The 19,778-nt window shown below is 41.2% G+C and overlaps 1 protein-coding gene across 1 annotated transcript in view; it reads left to right on the top strand.

Moving 5' to 3' along the window:
- AUH (AU RNA binding methylglutaconyl-CoA hydratase) overlaps positions 1-19,778 on the top strand; it is a 331,367-nt gene that overhangs the window by 302,816 nt on the left and 8,773 nt on the right. Inside the window, exons 7-8 of the mRNA XM_063457163.1 lie at positions 8,755-8,942; positions 14,719-14,769. Of these exons, the coding sequence (XP_063313233.1) occupies positions 8,755-8,942; positions 14,719-14,769 (239 nt within the window). The remainder of the gene's footprint in view (positions 1-8,754; positions 8,943-14,718; positions 14,770-19,778) is intronic.

A 19,778-nucleotide genomic window follows, 5' to 3' on the forward strand; every position in this document is an offset into this window, starting at 1 on the left:
GGACATTTAGTATTATATTGATATGATATATATATATAATATTTTAATATAAAGGTGAAATCTTTGCCAACCTCGGCTACCAGTATAGTTTAACCTTTTTGGGCTGAGATAAGAGACCAAAACCTATTAGCATGTACGATAGAGCTTCTTAGCTGATTGAGAAGGCAATTCTTAAGAGTTGACTGCATTGTTGGATTGTTTTGTTTTAATTTATCCTTCTGTAAGCTTTTCTCTAAAATGTATTCAAGTATTGCGCACAGAGTGGAAAGCAATTTTTTATTTTATTTTTTATACAGGAAACGTGCAACACTGGAATTACATTGTTTAGAAAAAATAAACGTATATAATATTCCACAGTAGATAATTCTAACATATCCTAAGGAATGTGTGTATGTTTGCCTAGTAAAGACACATGTGCATATTCATTATTTGAGTATTTGGAGCCCTCTATACATATACAGGTGACCTTGTCATACCGTCTTACACCCACAGAGTAACCATTGCATTTGTTACATTACTAGTGAGTACCGTATATACTCGAGTATAAGTCGAGTTTTTCGGCACATTTTTTGTGCTGAAAAACCCCAACTCGACTTATACTCGAGTCACTGTCTGTATTATGGCAATTTATATTGCCATAATACAGACAAGGGGCTGTGCAGGAGGGGGACTGGCAGGAAGCTGTAACTTATCTCTCCTGCAGCTCCTGTCAGCTCCCTTCTCCTCAGCGCCGGTCCGGTCAGCTCGCCTGTCAGCTCCCATTGTAAGTCTCGCGAGAGCCGCGGGGTCATAGTGCGGCCACGAGACTTACAGTGGGAGCTGACAGAGGAGCTGACCGGACCGGCGCGGAGGAGAAGGGAGCTGACAGGAGCTGCAGGAGAGGTAAGATACAGCTTCCAGCCAGCCCCCCTCCACTGAACTGCCAATGCCACTGGACCACCAGGGAGTGAGAGCCCCCCTCCCTGCCATGTATCAAGCAGGGAGGGGGGACGAAAAAAAAAAATATATAAATAATAATAAAATAAAATAATATTTAAAAAATAATAATAAAATAAAAAATAATAATTAAAAAAAATTATTAAAATAATAATAATAAAAAATAATAATAGAAATCCCCCCCCAAGGCTCAGCAACACATACACAAACACACACTGCATCACACACACTCACACTGCATTCATACACACACACTACACACACACTGCACTCATACACACACACACGCTGCACTCACACACACTGCACTCGTACACACACACTGCACTCGTACACACACACTGCACTCATACACACACACTGCACTCATACACACACACTGCACTCATACATACACACACTGCATTCATACACACACACACTGCATTCATTATATACACACACTGTAAATAAATATTCAATTAATATAATTTTTTTAGGATCTAATTTTATTTAGAAATTTACCAGTAGCTGCTGCATTTCCCACCCTAGGCTTATACTTGAGTCAATAAGTTTTCCCAGTTTTTTGGGGTAAAATTAGGGGCCTCGGCTTATATTCGGGTCGGCTTATACTCGAGTATATACGGTATGTCTTATAATAGCCGAAACCAGTTTGTTTAAACCTTCAAACAAAATCTTCTCTAGGTGGCAGGAGTCTTTTTTAGCGTAACCAATCTTATTGCTTTATTTATAGCATCTGGATCATTACAATCTTGCAGCCTCTATTCATTATATGGACTCAAGCATCCCTTTTGTGCCCTATGGTGACCTGCAACCACATTCTTACTTTCCCTGGCAGCAGAAGATCATCGTGACCATGCTCTATTGAAAAATAAATACACTTTTTTTAATATGCATCAACACGTATGAAGTTAAATATTTTCCCATTCCATTTGATTAAACTCAGAAAGTCTGCCACATTTAAATAATGCCAATTCGCCAACACCTTACTCCAGACCTTTCTAAAATGCAATTCTCATGATACTCTTAAGACTTTGTGACATCTGAGTTGCAAGGTGTAAGGAAACTTACCTCTGTTGATATTTTGCCACAGCCCCGGGGCTCTGCATCTGAGTTTGGCACATCCACATGAAACATGAAATCCTATTCTAAAACTGGCGCAACTGCATCAAATTTAACTTGCAATGTTATTTAGCTGAGGATCCTAATGTACAGGGTGATCCAAGGGTATATTGTCACTTTATACACCCTATTGCATGCTTTTATTTTCTGGATTTGGCTGATAGGAACAGACTAGAATCATTATTTAATAATAAAGCAAGATTGGGTTAGTAATGTGTTGAGTTTAAAAAAAAAAAAAAATCAAATGTAATATATAGGCAATATTAGGAACATCTAATTTCCATTTCAAAACCTGGAGAAATCTTAAATAGGGGAGCCAGGAATATATCACTTATGCATCAGATTTATGTCACCAGTGTCAGTAGTGTGCCATTCCTACCCCTCCACTGCACTATTTGGAGATGCAGTTAGTTCCAGTCACAACATGGCTGCCAAGGAGAAGCAGCAGACACCACATGGCAACGAAGTTTACACTGGGTAACACCCAAATCAAGACAAGAGACAAAGCATTCTGATGGCGCCCCTGACTTAGTTCAGCAGGTAGTGCGAGTTAGGTTGCAAGACCCTTCATCATTACGTTTTCCAGTGGCATATGCTTTTTCAGGAGAGTATAACATGAACAAAGAAAGCACCTTAAAAAATGCTAAATTTTCTTCAGGTGAGATGCTTTTGGAAAGGGCATTCTAGGAATTTTTTTTGCAAGAATGAATGAAGGAGTATCATACAAGCATTCAATAAAAAGTGTGTGTGTGTTAGTTATATATCTAATTTGTATAAAACCGTCAATGAGAACAGCTGATACAAATTGATGGCATCTGGTAGAAGCTTTTATTCATCTGTGCATATGCTTCTCATTCAGCATAAAAAAATGACCATATTACCAAAAAGAGACCCCCCACTCCCCCTAATCCTATAAAGTGGGACACCTATTAAAATAATTAACAGGGAAATAGCCCTCCACCAATTGTATGTAGTTCATTATGAATATATACTTGTATATTAATGTATGTGTACCTAACTAACAGGAATTTGTTTATATATTTATATTTAATACACTCAGTCTTCTCACAGTCGGAACTGATAGGGGCTCTTCTGAGCTAAGCCCTGCAGTGCAAGGTCAGCTCTTTGGTGGAGAGCATCAGCTGATCACGCTCAGCTAATGAAGTAAGCCCTGCACCAAAAGGCTTAGCTCAGACCATGAGCTTCCAACTGTGAGGAGACTGCGAGCAGCACCAAGCATACAGCTAATATTATTGGGAAACAGGGCACTCCTGGCACCATAAACACTAATTAGGGTGTCCCCAGGGCAATACTGGAGCCATAGCCACTATTGCATGCTGTACTGATTATGTAATCTAACATTATGATCTATTTGCATATGCATTTTAAAATCTAGTTGTGTAACCCTTTGAACTCAACACCCTTATTAAACTTGATCACTGTGGTTAGAAGTAGTGAATCAGCTACCACAGAGTTTGTCTACGTATGTACAAACATTCAAAAGAAAAATCTAGTTGAAAATATAATGTTATGAAAAATATAATTTCACACCTTTTAGATGCAAAATTCTTCTGAAATTTTAAAGGGATGAAGAAAAAACAAACAATATGAGAACTCTGTGAACGGACAAAAGCTTAGAGAAACTCAGTAGCTTGCCCTTCGGTAAATCCCCACTCAGGTCTCAGAATAGTTTTTGCTTACTTGTGTCATTACAGAGCAGGGGTGTAGCTAGAGCATTTGGCACCCGGGGCGGATCCTGTGTTTGCAACAGTCATCAGAGTTCAGTCCCAGGCACATAGTCACTCATACACAGTCACACACACTTAGAGGCAGCATTCCCCAATCACAGGCAGACAGTCACACACTCACAGGCACACTGTCACACACAGACAGTCACAGGCAGGCACTCACATACAGAGTCACGGGCAGACAGTCACACACACAGTCACAGGCAGATAATCACATACACACAGTTACAGGCAGCATTCCCCAATCACAGGCAGACAGTCACAGGCAGACAGTCAACACACACACACTCTCTGTTACTTACAGACAGTATGGGCTGGAGTAGGAGTGGATCCCTTGAAGTCTCTGGAGTATTTTAGGTGGGGAAGCAGGGACTCCATCCTGCTTCCCCTAAATAAGCAGCAGGTGGAGGCCTTGTTTAGCTCCGCTCCCGGATTAACCCTTTCTGCTGTAAACATAGCAGTTTCAGAGAAACTGCTATGTTTACAAATGGATTAATCCAGCCTCTAGTGGCTGTCTCATTGACAGCCGCTAGAGGCGCTTCCGCGCTTCTCACTGTGATTTTCACAGTGATAAGACGCCAGCGTTGAATGCTTTCCTATGAGACTGGCTAAATGCGCGTGCGGGATTAACCCCTTCCTCACCCTAGAGCCCAGCGGGAGAGGGGCCCAGAGGGTGAGGGGGACCCAAGGACCCTATAGAGCCAGGAAAACGAGTATGTTTTCCTGGCACTATAGTGGTCCTTTAATTTTCCTGTGTTTTCCTGGGACACAGATGCACTTTAATTCATTGAATTAAAACTGCAAATTTTGAAGCAATCAGATGGGAGATTGAATTGGTTTACTGCTCCATTTTGCAGCTTTGAACCAGGATGCTCTCTACAGGACATCCATAGCATGTGCTTGCATATTTTCAAGAGAAAAACATAAGGTATTTTAATTAGTGTTTCTTTTTGTGAGGAAAGACCCCAACAGCCCTTTGGCCAGTGACTTAATTTCCAGTTAACTTGCATGACATCATATTGCCGAGCTCTGTTTGCTTTCAGGAGAATTTCTATCTGTTCCCATAAGTAAACATGTGTTTTGTAATAGTTATGCAATTGTAAGCTTTATGGTTTGAGAAATCTGATATTAAATAGTTATATTGTGTGAGTACTGTACACCTATAATTTCATTTGTGAAAAATCCACTTACATTTTATATATCTAACAATAATCTTGCTTAATCAGATCCTTACATACAGTAACTAAACTCTGAATTGTATCAAATGGCAAATTAGGGTAAAATAGCCAAGCTATGGCTATAGCTGAGTTTGAGAACTTGTACAGTTCGGCTATTTTAGCTTACAGTTTGCCATTTAGTTTTCAATTTGCTACAATGAGGACTTCCAGGGTCAGATTTTTCCCCAAAGGAAAGCATTGATTAATGCTTTCCTCTGGGGAAATCCAAACACAAGCGCGGCCATTATTTTCCTGGCACGATAGAATCACTTTAATCAATATCAGTATCTGTGGGTGTTAATTCCAGGTTCTTTTTTAAGTTTAATGTTTCTTTTCTGTTGCTTTAAGAACATGTCAAACAAACAAAACAACATTGCACTAGTCTGAGAGAAATATGGTTAACCAACACATAACAAGGTGCACATAAATACAGACATAAATGACTGCACAAAAGCCTTTGTCCCAACTGAACAGCTAGGAAGTCACCAACCTTTTAAGTGTCACAGCAACTGTCCAGGTTCAAGGGGTGTCCAGGTCTTGAAATACATGTAAAACAAATTTCAGTTTTCTTTTGACCATTTTAACCTTTAAAAGAAAGTGGATACATTGAGCATATTCTCTCCTACAAATCCACAGACAAATACAAAAAGCAATAGACACAAAACAAATCAACTATATAATCTAATTGTTCTGTATTGAATACCAGTTACATACCTCGCAACAAGTTTGGAGTGACATTCCTGGTTTTGTCACCAGTGCTGCATTTGATAGGTCCAAGGAATTGTCCCCACCAAGAGCAAAATGTGCATACCATTCAGTGTGCTAACACTGCACAAACTGCATTCAGTGCAATTTAGTCCATGCACAGAACACTTTAACAGTGCTTTGCACATGTGCAGCTCTGAGTTGGCCTCACCAGCGCAAAAGCCAATCTGCCTGGTGTGCATGCTTGCCAGACAGGCATTTTGTCACTGGTACATCCCTATAGGTTAGCTTACTTTGTCCCCTTTTCCAATAATGGGAGATATGCATCTACACCAGTTCTTTGATATCTCTGATAAAACAAAACATTCCTGGTCAGTTCAATGTCACACTATTTCCTTGCTTAGGAGAGGGAATATTGTAGTTTTAAATTCTATTTTAATTTGAAATCTTTTTAAATCATGTAAATTGCTTGTTTAGTTACTTGACCACTCAAATCAAATTACAGCTTATTACACTGATCAGCCTCAACATAAAACCACCTGCCTAAGAGCCAGGGGCGGGACCAACTGCCAAGCTACACGGACGCACGCTAAACTTGCTCCGGGCAATTCAGGCAGCAAATCCTATAATTTTGAGGCACCTACCAACTATGGTGTAACGGAACCGCTGGCACCCCGACCGGGTACCTTCCGTTGATGGATGCTCCTAGTGCTTCCCGAGGACTCCAAGCACTCCGACAGACACTATAACCACTGCAGACCCCACAAACCACCGCAGCTTGGTTGGGGTCTCGCCGTCTCCACCCACTCTGGACCCAATACCAGGGTCCAGCTTCCAGTAGGTCAACCTCTCCAAATTCCAGAGAGCAGGAACACGAACAAGCTCTTAGCAGAGCTTCGTGATTATACCCTGGGGAGTATAGTGATTATAGCAATCCTCAGAGTGTAGTTCTCCAATCCCCCAAACATGAGCCGAAACTTCATGAAGTTCCAAGATAATCTGAACTTTTAATGACCACACACTGGCTTTTATGCAAGTCCCCATGCAAGGGGACATCCCACAGGGTGGGACACAGTACAACCAATCATTTACAGGAAAACCATAAAACACACCCAGCACAAACATACAATCCCTCCCCTCTGCCTGTGATACAATTACTGAACACAATGGGTTAATGTAATTTATCACAGGCAGGTAAAATACACTTTTTATACATACACTGTAACTTTAAAAATATGCATCATATTCACATAAAACATGCATATTCAGAATCAGCATACTTTAAATATATATATATATATATATATATATATATATATAAACATAACCAAAAGTTAGGTGGAAGTCCTTTATGACCGACCACCAGCACATTTTCCTGCCCAAAACAGTTCCATAGATTTGGGCTGTGCGGCCGGTCAATTTTATGCAGAAAAATGACTAAGTCCCATTCGAACATGCGTTCGAATTGCCGAACGGGACTTAGTCTCTGCAGCTGAAAGTTCAGTGTAGGAGAAGGTAAGGGAACTGTGTAGCCGATTTCAGTTTCATGAATTTGGCTACACATACCGCTGACCTTGTTCGAATGAACAAAGATGGCCTTCCGCCACAAGTTCGTTTGTCGAACGGCAGTGGTCCGCCTGTGTGGTACCTGGTTCAGTAAGCCCCATTTACTGAACCAAGTGGGAGAAAGCCAGGAACAAGTTATTTTAACTAAGTCTGGGGACACTGGGGACACCGTCTTAAAGGGGCATTGTCACACAAAGTCTCAATATGTCCCCAGACGGCTATTAAAGGGCCAGCATGGTCCAATACGAGTCCATAAGCCACAATGCACTTTTTAAAGGGCCAGCAGCAGCACAATATAAATCCATTAACCCAAATAATGTTTGTAAAGGGCCATGCAACCCAGGGCCATAGTCATGAGGCAGGAGGCTGGCAATCAGGCTCCTCCAACAGCCAGGGGCAAAGGGCAGCTTGTCACCTAAAAATCCAGTGACAAAAGGCGTTTTGTCACATATGGGTAACCCCAAAAGAACCCAGAGCGGCCACTCAACCTCGGGGAAAACAGGCTCATTGACAAACCTTTTCAAGGACTATGCTGAACAATTACTGGACAACTCAGATTCCAATATGGCTCTGACAGGTCTGCACCTGCGAGCCCTGCACATCCTGAAAGCTCCTCTTCAGATGCGGACCTGGGCATCAAGGAGATACCAAAAACGCTACCTTCGCGCTCGGATCTAGCGGCAATGCTGGGAAAACTCGAGGCTACATTCCACACCAGACTGGAGGGCCTAGAGATCGAGTTCAAGCATATAGGCCATCGGGTACAAGAATTAGAAGAGAACAGAGATATGATCCATGCGCAGGTACAAATGTTAATCTCTAAGGTAAAATACCAAACGACACACCTAGCGCAAATGCAACGTTTATTAGATGATGTTGACAACCGGGGACACAGAAACAACCTCCAAATCAGAGGCCTACCGGGAATCGGAGGGGAAGACCTACCCACCATCTTGACGGAGCTATTCAACCTAATCCTGGGTAAGGCCTCCGACACTACTATTTGATAGAGCTCACCGCTTACTCAAACCCAGAAACACGGCAGACACACACCGTGACATTGTATGCAGCTTGCATTACTTCACTGACAAAGATGAGATCTTGAGGGCATTGCGCTCCACCACCCACCTACTGCTTTACCACTGACATGAAATCCAGCTCTACCCAGACTTATCATGGCTGACCCTCAATGCCCCATGGCATAGACTGAAATGCTTCTCTGTTCATGAGTATGGATTGCCATTAGTTGTGGTGCTCACAGAAGTGGCCCAATTACTCTCTCAGGTTTTTTTTATTTAAAAATAAATGCAAAATATATATATTGGTGATGATGAAAGATGAATAAAGATTATTTTTTAGTATTGCATATATTTAGAAAACTAATACACATTCTCACTTTCATGATTAAAGAAATCATGTACATGTTGTTTACCAGGTAAATTTTTTTGTTGCTATTTTAGGTGGCACACAACGATTGCCTCGTGCCATTGGTGTTCCCTTAGCAAAGGAACTCATCTTCTCTGCCCGTGTCCTAGATGGAAATGAAGCAAAGACCCTGGGCTTGGTCAGTCATGTGGTGGAGCAGAATGATGCTGGAGATGCAGCATATAAACGAGCTATTGCTTTAGCACGAGAATTCACACCTCAGGTAATGAGTCTTGTATAATAACTTACTCACACACACGGCACGCTCAGGACATATGATAAATAAATCCTTTTATCCTTTTAAATCCTTCAATGCTTCAGTTCCTGCTCTAAATTTTCATCATATTTTCACATTAGAACAACAATGTGATTTTATTTTTTGTTCATACTGCAAACTTAATGTGGTTAATAAGTAAGGGAAAATTATCTTTACGGTAAGGGGTTGACAAAATAACTGTATATAAATAGGGTTAATGTACAGCCTCCCTGTGTAATTTAGAAACTAACTTAGGTAATAAAACAACAGGATTTTCAGGCAAGCTGAGTGCACGCGGAAACCTTTGAGTGCAACTGGACATTGTTTTTATAACTTTCTTAGACCATTGTGTGCTTGAGGAATAATATCTATAAATTATTGCTAAAGAGACACTGCAGACACCAAAAGCACTTTAGTGGGCTGAAATGCCTCATGTCCGAATGTTTTCATTTTACACAAAGTGCAGATTTCAATATATATTTGCATTTTTATAACTTAACATGATTACAACCCTTGCTTTCAAGCAGAGAACAGGTCCTGTTACTTCCTGGTTTGGTTAGTTCAGTGGAGCTAAATCCAAGAGGTAGCAATTGCTCAGAGCACCTACCTTGCAAAGACTTCTCCCTGAGCTGAATTTGGAAGTCTTTGATTGAACAGCTATAGAAAGTATGTGTGGCATTAGATGGGGAGGGCTTACAAAGGCAGCAGACACGAGATTTGAAGCTTGTGCAAGCTGTTGTAGATAGACTCGCAATCATTTTTTTTTTTTTTTTTTTTCTTTTTTTTTTTTTAAAAGACACGCTTAGTCTTATCTAAGAAGACATGATCCATTGTCTCTACATTGGAACATCGGATCGTACAAAGCAAACGTATATTGTCTTGTGGTCTAGAGCTGGGTAAAAGCTTAAGGCAATGAAGTCGAGCTTCTTTAGAGGATTGTTGTTTTCCAAATACATGTGTTTACAGGTTTATGGTGTTGAGCATGGTGTTTTGTTGAGGGGTTGATTACATGATATTAGAGCCAAATTCCAGGTTGTGATTTATATGGCAGATGACCAAAGGTATGATTTAAATCTTAACTGTCTAAATCGCCTTCATTGGCCATCTGACAGCCACTTGATGTTCTCAATGCCTTGTTTTCAGGTGGAAATATGCGTGCCATAAAAAAAAACAGGCCTGCATACTGGGCTTTTAGGCTACTAGACCCAGGAGATGAAGCTCACAGATGCCCACTTCCTCTGGTGTAGCCTTCATTTTTGTCTCTGTTCTACCAGCTTACACATCTCCTTCATTAACAGACTTTCACACCCTTCATTCACCAGGTTTATCCCATCTATTCCCCAACTTTCCATTCAGTCTGCTTTCTCATCCTTGGCTTTCTCTGTTCCCAAGCTATTCCATCCCGTGTTCATCATGCTTAAATCACCATTCAGAGCCTCAATTGCCTTCTGATCCTGACATTCAGGTGCCAGCACCATTTCTGAAGGCTTGCTGCCCCCTCTCGCTTCAGAATCATGTTGGGCAGCCAAGCAATGACTCCCGACAAGGTGCAGAACTGAGGCTGCTAGTTGAGGGGCTTCCCACAGTGCACTACATATGTGCACTACAATGTAATCATCACTGACAGCCAAGGTGGGTAAATCAGGTGCAGGAAAAGCGTTTACTTTTTATACTATGCTTCTTAATGCAGACTTCAACATGAAAGCATGACATCTTTGCTGTTTCTGAAACCGTAAAAGCTGTAACCCTTTCAATTAAAGTCTATGCTAAAATATAAGCCATTGTATTATTGTAGCTCCACTATACTGGGATCCATTTTCTTTTCCCTTCCCCTTTTTTAAATTAATATATTTAATTGATTAATATTTTAGGCTTATAGAATTGTCTGCTGATCATCACTTTTTTTTTCTCCAATAGAGGATACTATAGAATCACATTTGGGGATTGACATTATTAATTATGTGGCATACTATATGATTTATTCACTAAGCTCAAAACTACAGTGGACTAAATGAAAATGCTGCATTTGTGCAAATGTAGCTGATTTTTCAGCATTCCATTCGCTACAAGGTGGAGTTTAGCTTATAAACCCATATCTTTCATATATTAACAGAGAGAGGGTAGAGTCTATCACTGGGCGCATGTGTGAACATGGTAAAAGCTATGCTATACCCATTTTGTAGTGCTCCAAGACTCTGTGGTCTAGAACAATGTCTCCGTTAAAGGACCACTATAGGCACCCAGACCACTTCAGCTTAATGAAGTCATCTGGGTGCCAGGTCCATCTAGGATTAACCCTTTCTGCTGTAAACATAGCAGTTTCAGATAAACTGCTATGTTTACATATGGGTTAATCCAGCCTCTAGTGGCTGTCTCATTGACAGCCGCTAGAGGCGCTTCTGTGCTTCTCACTGTGATTTTCACAGTGAGAAGGTGCCAGCGTCCATAGGAAAGCATTGAGAATGCTTTCCTATGAGACTGGCTGAATGCGCGCGTGGCCGATGACGGCAGAAGGAGGAGGAGAGTCCCCAGCGCAGAGGGAGCCCGGCGCTGGAGAAAGGTTTGTTTTTAACCCCCTTCCTCTCCATTCAGCCTGGCGGGAGGGGGACCCTGAGGGTGGGGGCACCCTCAGGGCACTATAGTGCCAGGAAAACGAGTTTGTTTTCCTGGCACTATTGTGGTCCTTTAAGCAGCCTTCAATGGCAGTGAACTGTGACTTAAGTGCACAAAACTCCGTACAGGCTGTTTACTGGACAAAGTAACTCACTGATGGCCTGAGTATGACAGAGGATGGAGTGTTAAGAGACCTGCCTCAATAAGTATATAACCTGCCATAGATATATAAAGGTTTTTGCAACTAGGAAAAATATAACGGACTAAACACATTTGTATTTTTTTAATGTATTTTTTTTTTTTGTAATGTTGTATTAAAGGACCACTCTAGTGCCAGGAAAGCATACTCATTTTCCTGGCACTAGAGTGCCCTGAGGGTGCCCCCACCCTCAGGGACCCCCTCCCGCCCGGCTCTGGAAAAGGGAAAAGGGGTAAAACTTACCTTTTTCCAGCGCTGGGCGGGGAGCTCTCCTCCTCCTCTCCGCCTCCGTTCCTCCCCGTCGGCTGAATGCGCACGTGCGGCAAGAGCTGCGCGCGCATTCAGCCGGTCACATAGGAAAGCATTCATAATGCTTTCCTATGGACGCTTGCGTGCTCTCACTGTGATTTTCACAGTGAGAATCACGCAAGCGCCTCTAGCGGCTGTCAGTGAGACAGCCACTAGAGGAAATAGGGGAAGGCTTAACTAATTGATAAACATAGCAGTTTCTCTGAAACTGCTATGTTTATAAAACAATTAGTTAACCCTAGCTGGACCTGGCACCCAGACCACTTCATTAAGCTGAAGTGGTCTGGGTGCCTAGAGTGGTCCTTTAAGTAGTGTATTTTGTCATGTGCATTGTGCATTGTGCTTTGTGATATATGATTGGGAAGAGTTGTTTTGGGGTAATAAAATAAATGTAAATTTAAATCTGTAATGTTTGTTATATCATGATTTTCATGAATTATAAAATGGCTAATGAAATAACATCCATAGTGTATTTTTAGTTCTGCATTCAGCAACCACAACAAAAAGCTGTCATATTGTAACCACAAAACCAGAAAAAAGTGTTGCACAATATATTATATATCACAAAAATAAAACAACTTTTCAAAAGTACCAATGCAAGGACTAACATAGTACAAATTATATGAAACAAAATATAACATAATTCTCCCAATAGCCAATAAAGACGTAATACACAGAACCCAGAGCAATCACATTTCTTTCATAGAATCTTGAAAATCATGATGTATGGATGGATACCTTTTCTAGTGGAGCTTTTCCTTTCGCCAAAGTGCTTATTTTAAATTAGTGAGCTAAAAACTGATCTGATCCTCTTTTAGACATTTTCAAATGTGTGTCCAAGTGAGCTCTGTGTAGTGAGTCTAATTGTGTAGCTTACAGCATTTAACCACTGAAACTGTATTAAAGGAGAAAGCACCTCACACTAATTCTAATTAATCATTAAGCATCATGAAACAGGACGATTATGTAAAAAGAAAAAAGCACATTGTAGATATACTTATTTTTAATTTAAATTCTAAAATGCATTTACACTTGAATGATTTCTTTATTTTTTAAATATGAATGAATTATTTTAATGACATTTTAATTTGATAGTTAATTAATTGATTCTTTTAAACTATTACTAAATCTACTATCCTGAGGATGTGTAGCAAATAACTTTATTGCAGAGTATATTTGTTTGTACTCTTATCTCTATCTGAACACTTCTATGTGGTGAAACAAGGCCAGGAAATAACTTATCTATCATTATATTTAACACCCATGCCTCATAAATATGTGTTGCTGAAAAGATCACTTTTTTTTTTTTCCCATTTCATATCTTTACAGAGAAATTGTTTTTTGTATATATATATATATATATATATATATATATATATATATATATATATATATGTTTATATATTTAGTTATAGATACCATTCTGGTACATATATAGAAATATTTCATTAAATTCAAGCTATTTTATAAAATAGATTACAAGTATAAAATCACCCAATTGTTACCAGTGGAACTGCAGTTCTAATTGGTGTTTGTTATTAACAAAGATTCACAATTAATTTAAAAAAATATCAGACACTAGCGCCTATAGGGGAAAGGCACATGACATACATAAATAAAGCCTCCTTATGTGTTTTGTGAATATTTTGTATACCTTTTAAAATGTATCTGTTATGGGAATGCAATAGACTGCTGTGGTCTAGTGAAAGCGTAAAAATATTATCTCACCTGCCTATCAGATCTCAGTATAGAGTTTGCATAGACCTGTGAGGCAGTTGAGTGTCAGAGGAGAACAGGAGAACCCTCCTGGTTCTCCTTCACTCTAATTTTTGTTGTAAGTTATGAATTGTGTATTTTTGTTTGTTGTTTTGTTTTTTTACTTTTGTGCCAAACCATAGTTTTTGGTGGGAGTACCTTTGGTGCATTATTAACCCCTTAAGGACACATGACATGTGTGACATGTCATGATTCCCTTTTATTCCAGAAGTTTGGTCATTAAGGGGTTAAATCTAATGCCTTGTGTTGGTGTCCTGTTCCACCACATTTATTCTGACATAGAAAACAAGGCAAAAAATAAACACTGTTATTTGATAGTGATACACAACTGTGTTGAAAGCATACACAGTTGTGACAAATGAGGTTTCCAGAAACTGTTTTAAAATATTTGTCACCTTGTCTATTGAAGTTCACCAGTGGTGCTACTTTATATAAACAGAACATAAGAATAATCAGTCCTGTTGTTAAAGTTTTAAACATGTTTAGCGAATACACCTAAGATGTTCTAAATCGCATTAGAGTTTTTTTGTTTTTAAATAACACGATTTATTTCTGTTTTGGTCACTTTAATCTGAGTCAGAAAATGAGTTACACAAGAAATTTGCAATAGATGATGTAACTCCTGTAATCATTGTGAATATGAGGACATTTTGTGAACTGGTTGTGACATCTCAGATATGTAAAATGTAAAATTGCTAATTTTGTAAATTATTTGTCTTATGCAACATCTGTTTCCTCTCATTAAATTTTTTTGTTTTATGTTGAAGCATGATCAATAGTTAACACATAAGGGTAAGGGTTAGTTAATCTCCTTATTCTGATATTTGTGCTTGCTTTTTCTCACAGGGACCCATAGCTTTGAGAATGGCGAAGTTAGCAATCAACCAAGGGATTGAAGTAAGTTTACATAATATACTGTTGCTTTACCAGCAATAATACAGTCATGCTTTACTGACATAACATTACAGTTTGAGAAGCAAAATTTGGATACATAATAATTATGGCAGGAAGAACAAGTTCTGTTACTGAGGGCATAATGTGGTGTACTCACTGGTTCCAGTTCTGTACGTACTGTGCACATTTGAAAAAAAACACACACTGCCCATCTGTCTGGGTTACGATAAATGTTCTTCTAACAGAAAACGTACAGAGAGAGACAGAGTGTAATAAGAGTTTTAGTTAAATTACCCATGGTGTGCAAAACACAACATAAGAAATATGTAGAGGTTTTGCAAATGTCTTAAAAAATAAATACCACCTGAGAAAAGGCACTAAATAGAACATTTGTAAAACATCTCAGGTGCCCAAACCTGTCTTTAAAGCGGCACTGTCGTGTTCGCATCCGTTATTGTTTCTTTTTTAATCCTCCCCCCTCCCGACTCCTCTACATTTGATTGTGCCCCCAGTTACCTCCAAATGCCTTTAGGTCCCCCATTTACCTTTTTTCATTTCTTCTTCGGGTTTCCAGATGAAGATCCTGCGGGACACGTCATCTGTCCACACTAGCCCGCACTCTGAAATTGCTTGCATGCCCAGTTGAACACTTGTGCATTCACTATTGTCCAAATTGTGCCTATTTGTCAGAAAGATGAATGAACAAATAAAAATGGCAAAGCACAAATGAAAACATAACTGCAATTCACTCTTTGCTTATTCACTTATTATAAGAAGGGAGCTACCAACTAGCTAACTCAAGTCTCTCCCTTGTAATGTGTAAAAATAGAAGCGCCACTACCTGCACCCCCCCTCCTCCTCATGCCCCCACACTCTATGGGGGTCAATAATACCTCCGTATAAGTGAGGTTAAAATCTCCCTCCTGCCCCACTGACTGTGCTGCAAGGTAGGGGCATGTCTTCTAAACAGTGAGCAACCAGTGGCTTCTCAGTGTTGTAAAAAAAAAAAAAGTGAGGCATCTATTAAAATAATTAACTGGGAGGAAGACATAGGGCCCCCACCCACCACCAATGGGTGGGACTGGAGTGGGAACCTAAGTGATAATGGGGGGACCTAGTGTCCCTCCGGCCCCTACCCATTGGCTGCATGTGTGGACCATAAGTGGGAGGGTGTGAGCCATAAGTAATAAAGGGGGGACTGAAGTGGAAATCAATCAATAAATTGATTATTTTGTGTACTGCCCCTGGCCAAATTAAAGAAACAGTGCGTGCACGCTCCCTGAAGTAATTCACACCAGACACAAGTTTCAGGTTAATGAAGAACTTGAGGAATGTTTATTAGAGGGGGTGGCATGCCCCTTATAAAGCAAAATTACATCATAAGCATTGTCAGAGATAACATTGATTTATACATTCATAATTGGTTAGGGGTTAAGTGGTTGATTCATTGCTCGTCCTACCGGGTGTGATGTCACTGGCATCTTGCGGGTCTCCCCCAGATTCCAGCGCCATCTTGTTAGTAAGGGTGTTATTCGATGACTAAGGGAAACTCCCAGGCCCTAGCGGCCATTTTAGGTAAATCATGTGAAACGATAAATGCTGTCAAAGCTATATAAAGTAAATAGACATTTTACTAACTGAAAGAAATCAGGATAATATTTCATGTCCACAACAGGGACCCATCGTTTTCCCGCCCTAGCCCCACTAACTGATGGCGGGTGTGGGCCAAAAGTGATAATGGAGGACTTTGTGCCCCACGGCACCTACCCATTGGCAGTGTCTAGGGGCACTAAGTGATAAAGAGGGGAACCTATTGCTCCCCTGCCCCACACAGTGGCTGGTGGAGGTCCTAAATGGTAATTTGGGAGACCCCTGGCCCCCACCCATTAGCGGCAGGTAGGGGTCCTAAGTAATAACAGGTGTTAGGCTGCCTAAGTCACATGTGCTGCCCTGGCACAAAAGCCCCTAGCATAAAAAGTGTAGATTACTCTTTATGTACAGTGTTTCAAGCAGAGACACAGCACATACAGACTCCTATAACCAATGACCACTTTAAAGCAGAAGTGGTCATGGTGGTTGGAGTAACACTTTAACTACACTGAAAAAAATTATAAACTCACTTTTTTTTGCCCCCATTTTTCATGAGCTGAACTCAAAGATCTAAGACTTTTTCTATGTACACAAAAGGCCTATTTTTCTCAAATATTGTTCACATATCTTTCTAAATCAGTGTTAGTGAGCACTTCTCCTTTGCCGAGATAATCCATCCACCTCACAGGTGTGGCATATCAAGATGCTGATTAGACAGCATGATTATTGCACAGGTGTGCCTTAGAATGGCCACAATAAGATAATGCATGGCCCCATGTTGCAAGGATCATCCCAGTTCTTGTATGGCCAGCATACTCACCGAATATGTCACCCATTGAGCATGTTTGGGATGCTCTGGATTGGCGTATACGACAGCGTGTTCCATGTCCTGCCAGTATCCAGCAACTTCTCAAACCCATTGAAGAGGAGTAGACCATTATTCCACAGGCCACAATCAACAACCTGATCAACTCTATGCAAAGGAGATGTGTTGCACTGTGTGAGCCAAATGGTGGTCCCCCCCCCCCCTCTCCTGGACCTCCCCAATACAGTAAAACTGCACATTTTAGAGGGGCCTTATATTGTAAACAGCCTTAGGCACACCTGTGCAATAATCATGCTGTCTAATCGGCATCTTGATATGCCACACCTGAGAGGTGGATGGATTATCTCCGCATAGAGCAATTTGAGAGAAATAGGCCTTTTGTGTACATAGAAAAAGTCTTAGACTCTAGACGGAGACCGCTGTTGACATGATCTATCCGAAGGATAGGAGTAGCGCATGGAGAACAGGAAGTGATGGGCATTAACCTGCAACATAAAACCCCCAGAGATACTTAAACACACACGATGTAAAAGCAGCACTCTGCTGCCCATACTAACTGGCACAGACGGGACGGTCTCACAACCCCACAAGACACAGCCAGGGAGAAACAATACCCCAACAGGGTGCCACACACCCATCAAACCCCTACTGCCTTAGAGGGAACGACTACCTACTCCAGACATAGACGTTGCCCATATAGTTTCTAAGACCACATAGACTACCACGTCCAACTCCTAGGCTCTAAACCACGTATACCCAACTGACTGGCTCCCACGCACATGATGGCATTAACCCCCCTACGGGAGGGGCACTCCACAACAAACAAACGACCGGACCACCAGTCCTCGCCCACACTTAATTAAAACTGTTAGGTTATGTTAGGTTATGTTCATTGTTTGCCTTCTTCAACATAAAATGTGTTTTCAATTCTGCATGTCATACAGTATTATGTACCAAAGGTTTATTCTGAAACGATCAGGAGCGAACTGGCATTGTATGTTAAGGCTTTATTACTCACACGAAAAAATAAAGAATTTAAAAAATAAATTTCAAAAAAGTCTTAGATCTTTGAGTTCAGCTCATGAAAAATGGGGGCAAAAACGAAAGTGTTGCATTTATAATTTTGTTCAGTGTATATACCGTATTTTTCGCTCCATAAGACGCACCTCACCATAAGACGCACCTAGTTTTTAGAGGAAGAAACCCAGAAAACAAATATTCTGAACAAACTGTCCCATAGTGTTTCTTACTATGGGACAGTTTGTTCAGAATATTTGTTTTCTCCCCTGTCACATAGTGTCCCCCCCTCCCATAGTCTTCACCCACCCCCTCCCCATAGTCTTCATCCACCCCCTCCCCATAGACTTCATCTCCCCCCCCTCCCCATAGACTTCATCTCCCCCCCTCCCCATAGACTTCATCTCCCCCCTCCCCATAGACTTCATCTCCCCCCCTCCCCATAGACTTAATCTCCCCCCCTCCCCATAGACTTAATCTCCCCCCCTCCCCATAGACTTCATCTCCCCCCCCATAGACTTCATCTCCCCCCCTCCCCATAGATTTTATCTCCCACCCTCCCCATAGACTTTATCTCCCACCCTCCCCATAGACTTTATCTCCCCCCCTCCCCATAGACTTTATCTCTCCCCTCCCCATAGACTTCATCTCCCCCCCTCCCCATAGACTTCATCTCCCCCCTCCCCATAGACTTCATCTCCCCCCCTCCCCATAGACTTCATCTCCCCCCCATAGACTTCATCTCCCCCCCTCCCCATAGACTTCATCTCCCCCCCTCCCCATAGACTTCATCTCCCCCCCTCCCCATAGACTTCATCTCCCCCCCCTCCCCATAGACTTCATCACCCTCCCTCCCCATAGACTTCATCACCCTCCCTCCCCATAGACTTCATCCCCCTCCCTCCCCATAGACTTCATCCCCCTCCCCATATTCTTCTCTTCTATCCCATATCCTCCTCTCCCATACTGTCCCCCTCCCCTTGTCCCATAATTACTTACCTGTCTTGTAGCGTTGGCCGGTAGCACAGGGCGCACCGCGGTACTGGAACTTGAATTTCAGGTTCCGGTTTCCGGCGGGACTAAAAGGAAGTGCACACTCAGCTTGTGCACACTTCCTTATAGTCCCGCCGGAAACCGGAACCTGAATTTCAAGTTCCAGTACCGCGGTGCGCCCTGTGCTGCCGGCCAACGCTACAAGATAAGTAAAGCTGCATATTCGCTCCATAAGACGCACAGACATTTCCCCTCACTTTTGAGGGGAAAAAAAGTGCGTCTTATGGAGCGAAAAATACGGTAAGTGAAGCTCTCAATTAACATGCATGTAGTTAAATAACCATTTTGGTTCTCATGTCTACCAGCTCCTGACCAAAGGGTCTAAAAAATATGCGCTCTCCAAAGTAATAAGGGAAAGCCAGGAGTGTCACTAATAAGAGCTAATAGGTTGTAACTTATTTTTGTATACATTTTATAATAGATACTTATATTACCCGTGTTATTTTATGTTTGGACGTTATAAAAACAATATGGATATTTTACTTTAAGTTGTGTTGGTGCCGTTTGTGTCCTTTTAAGATGTTTT

This window comes from Pelobates fuscus, chromosome 5, assembly GCF_036172605.1.
Source record: "Pelobates fuscus isolate aPelFus1 chromosome 5, aPelFus1.pri, whole genome shotgun sequence".
NCBI lineage: Eukaryota > Metazoa > Chordata > Amphibia > Anura > Pelobatidae > Pelobates > Pelobates fuscus.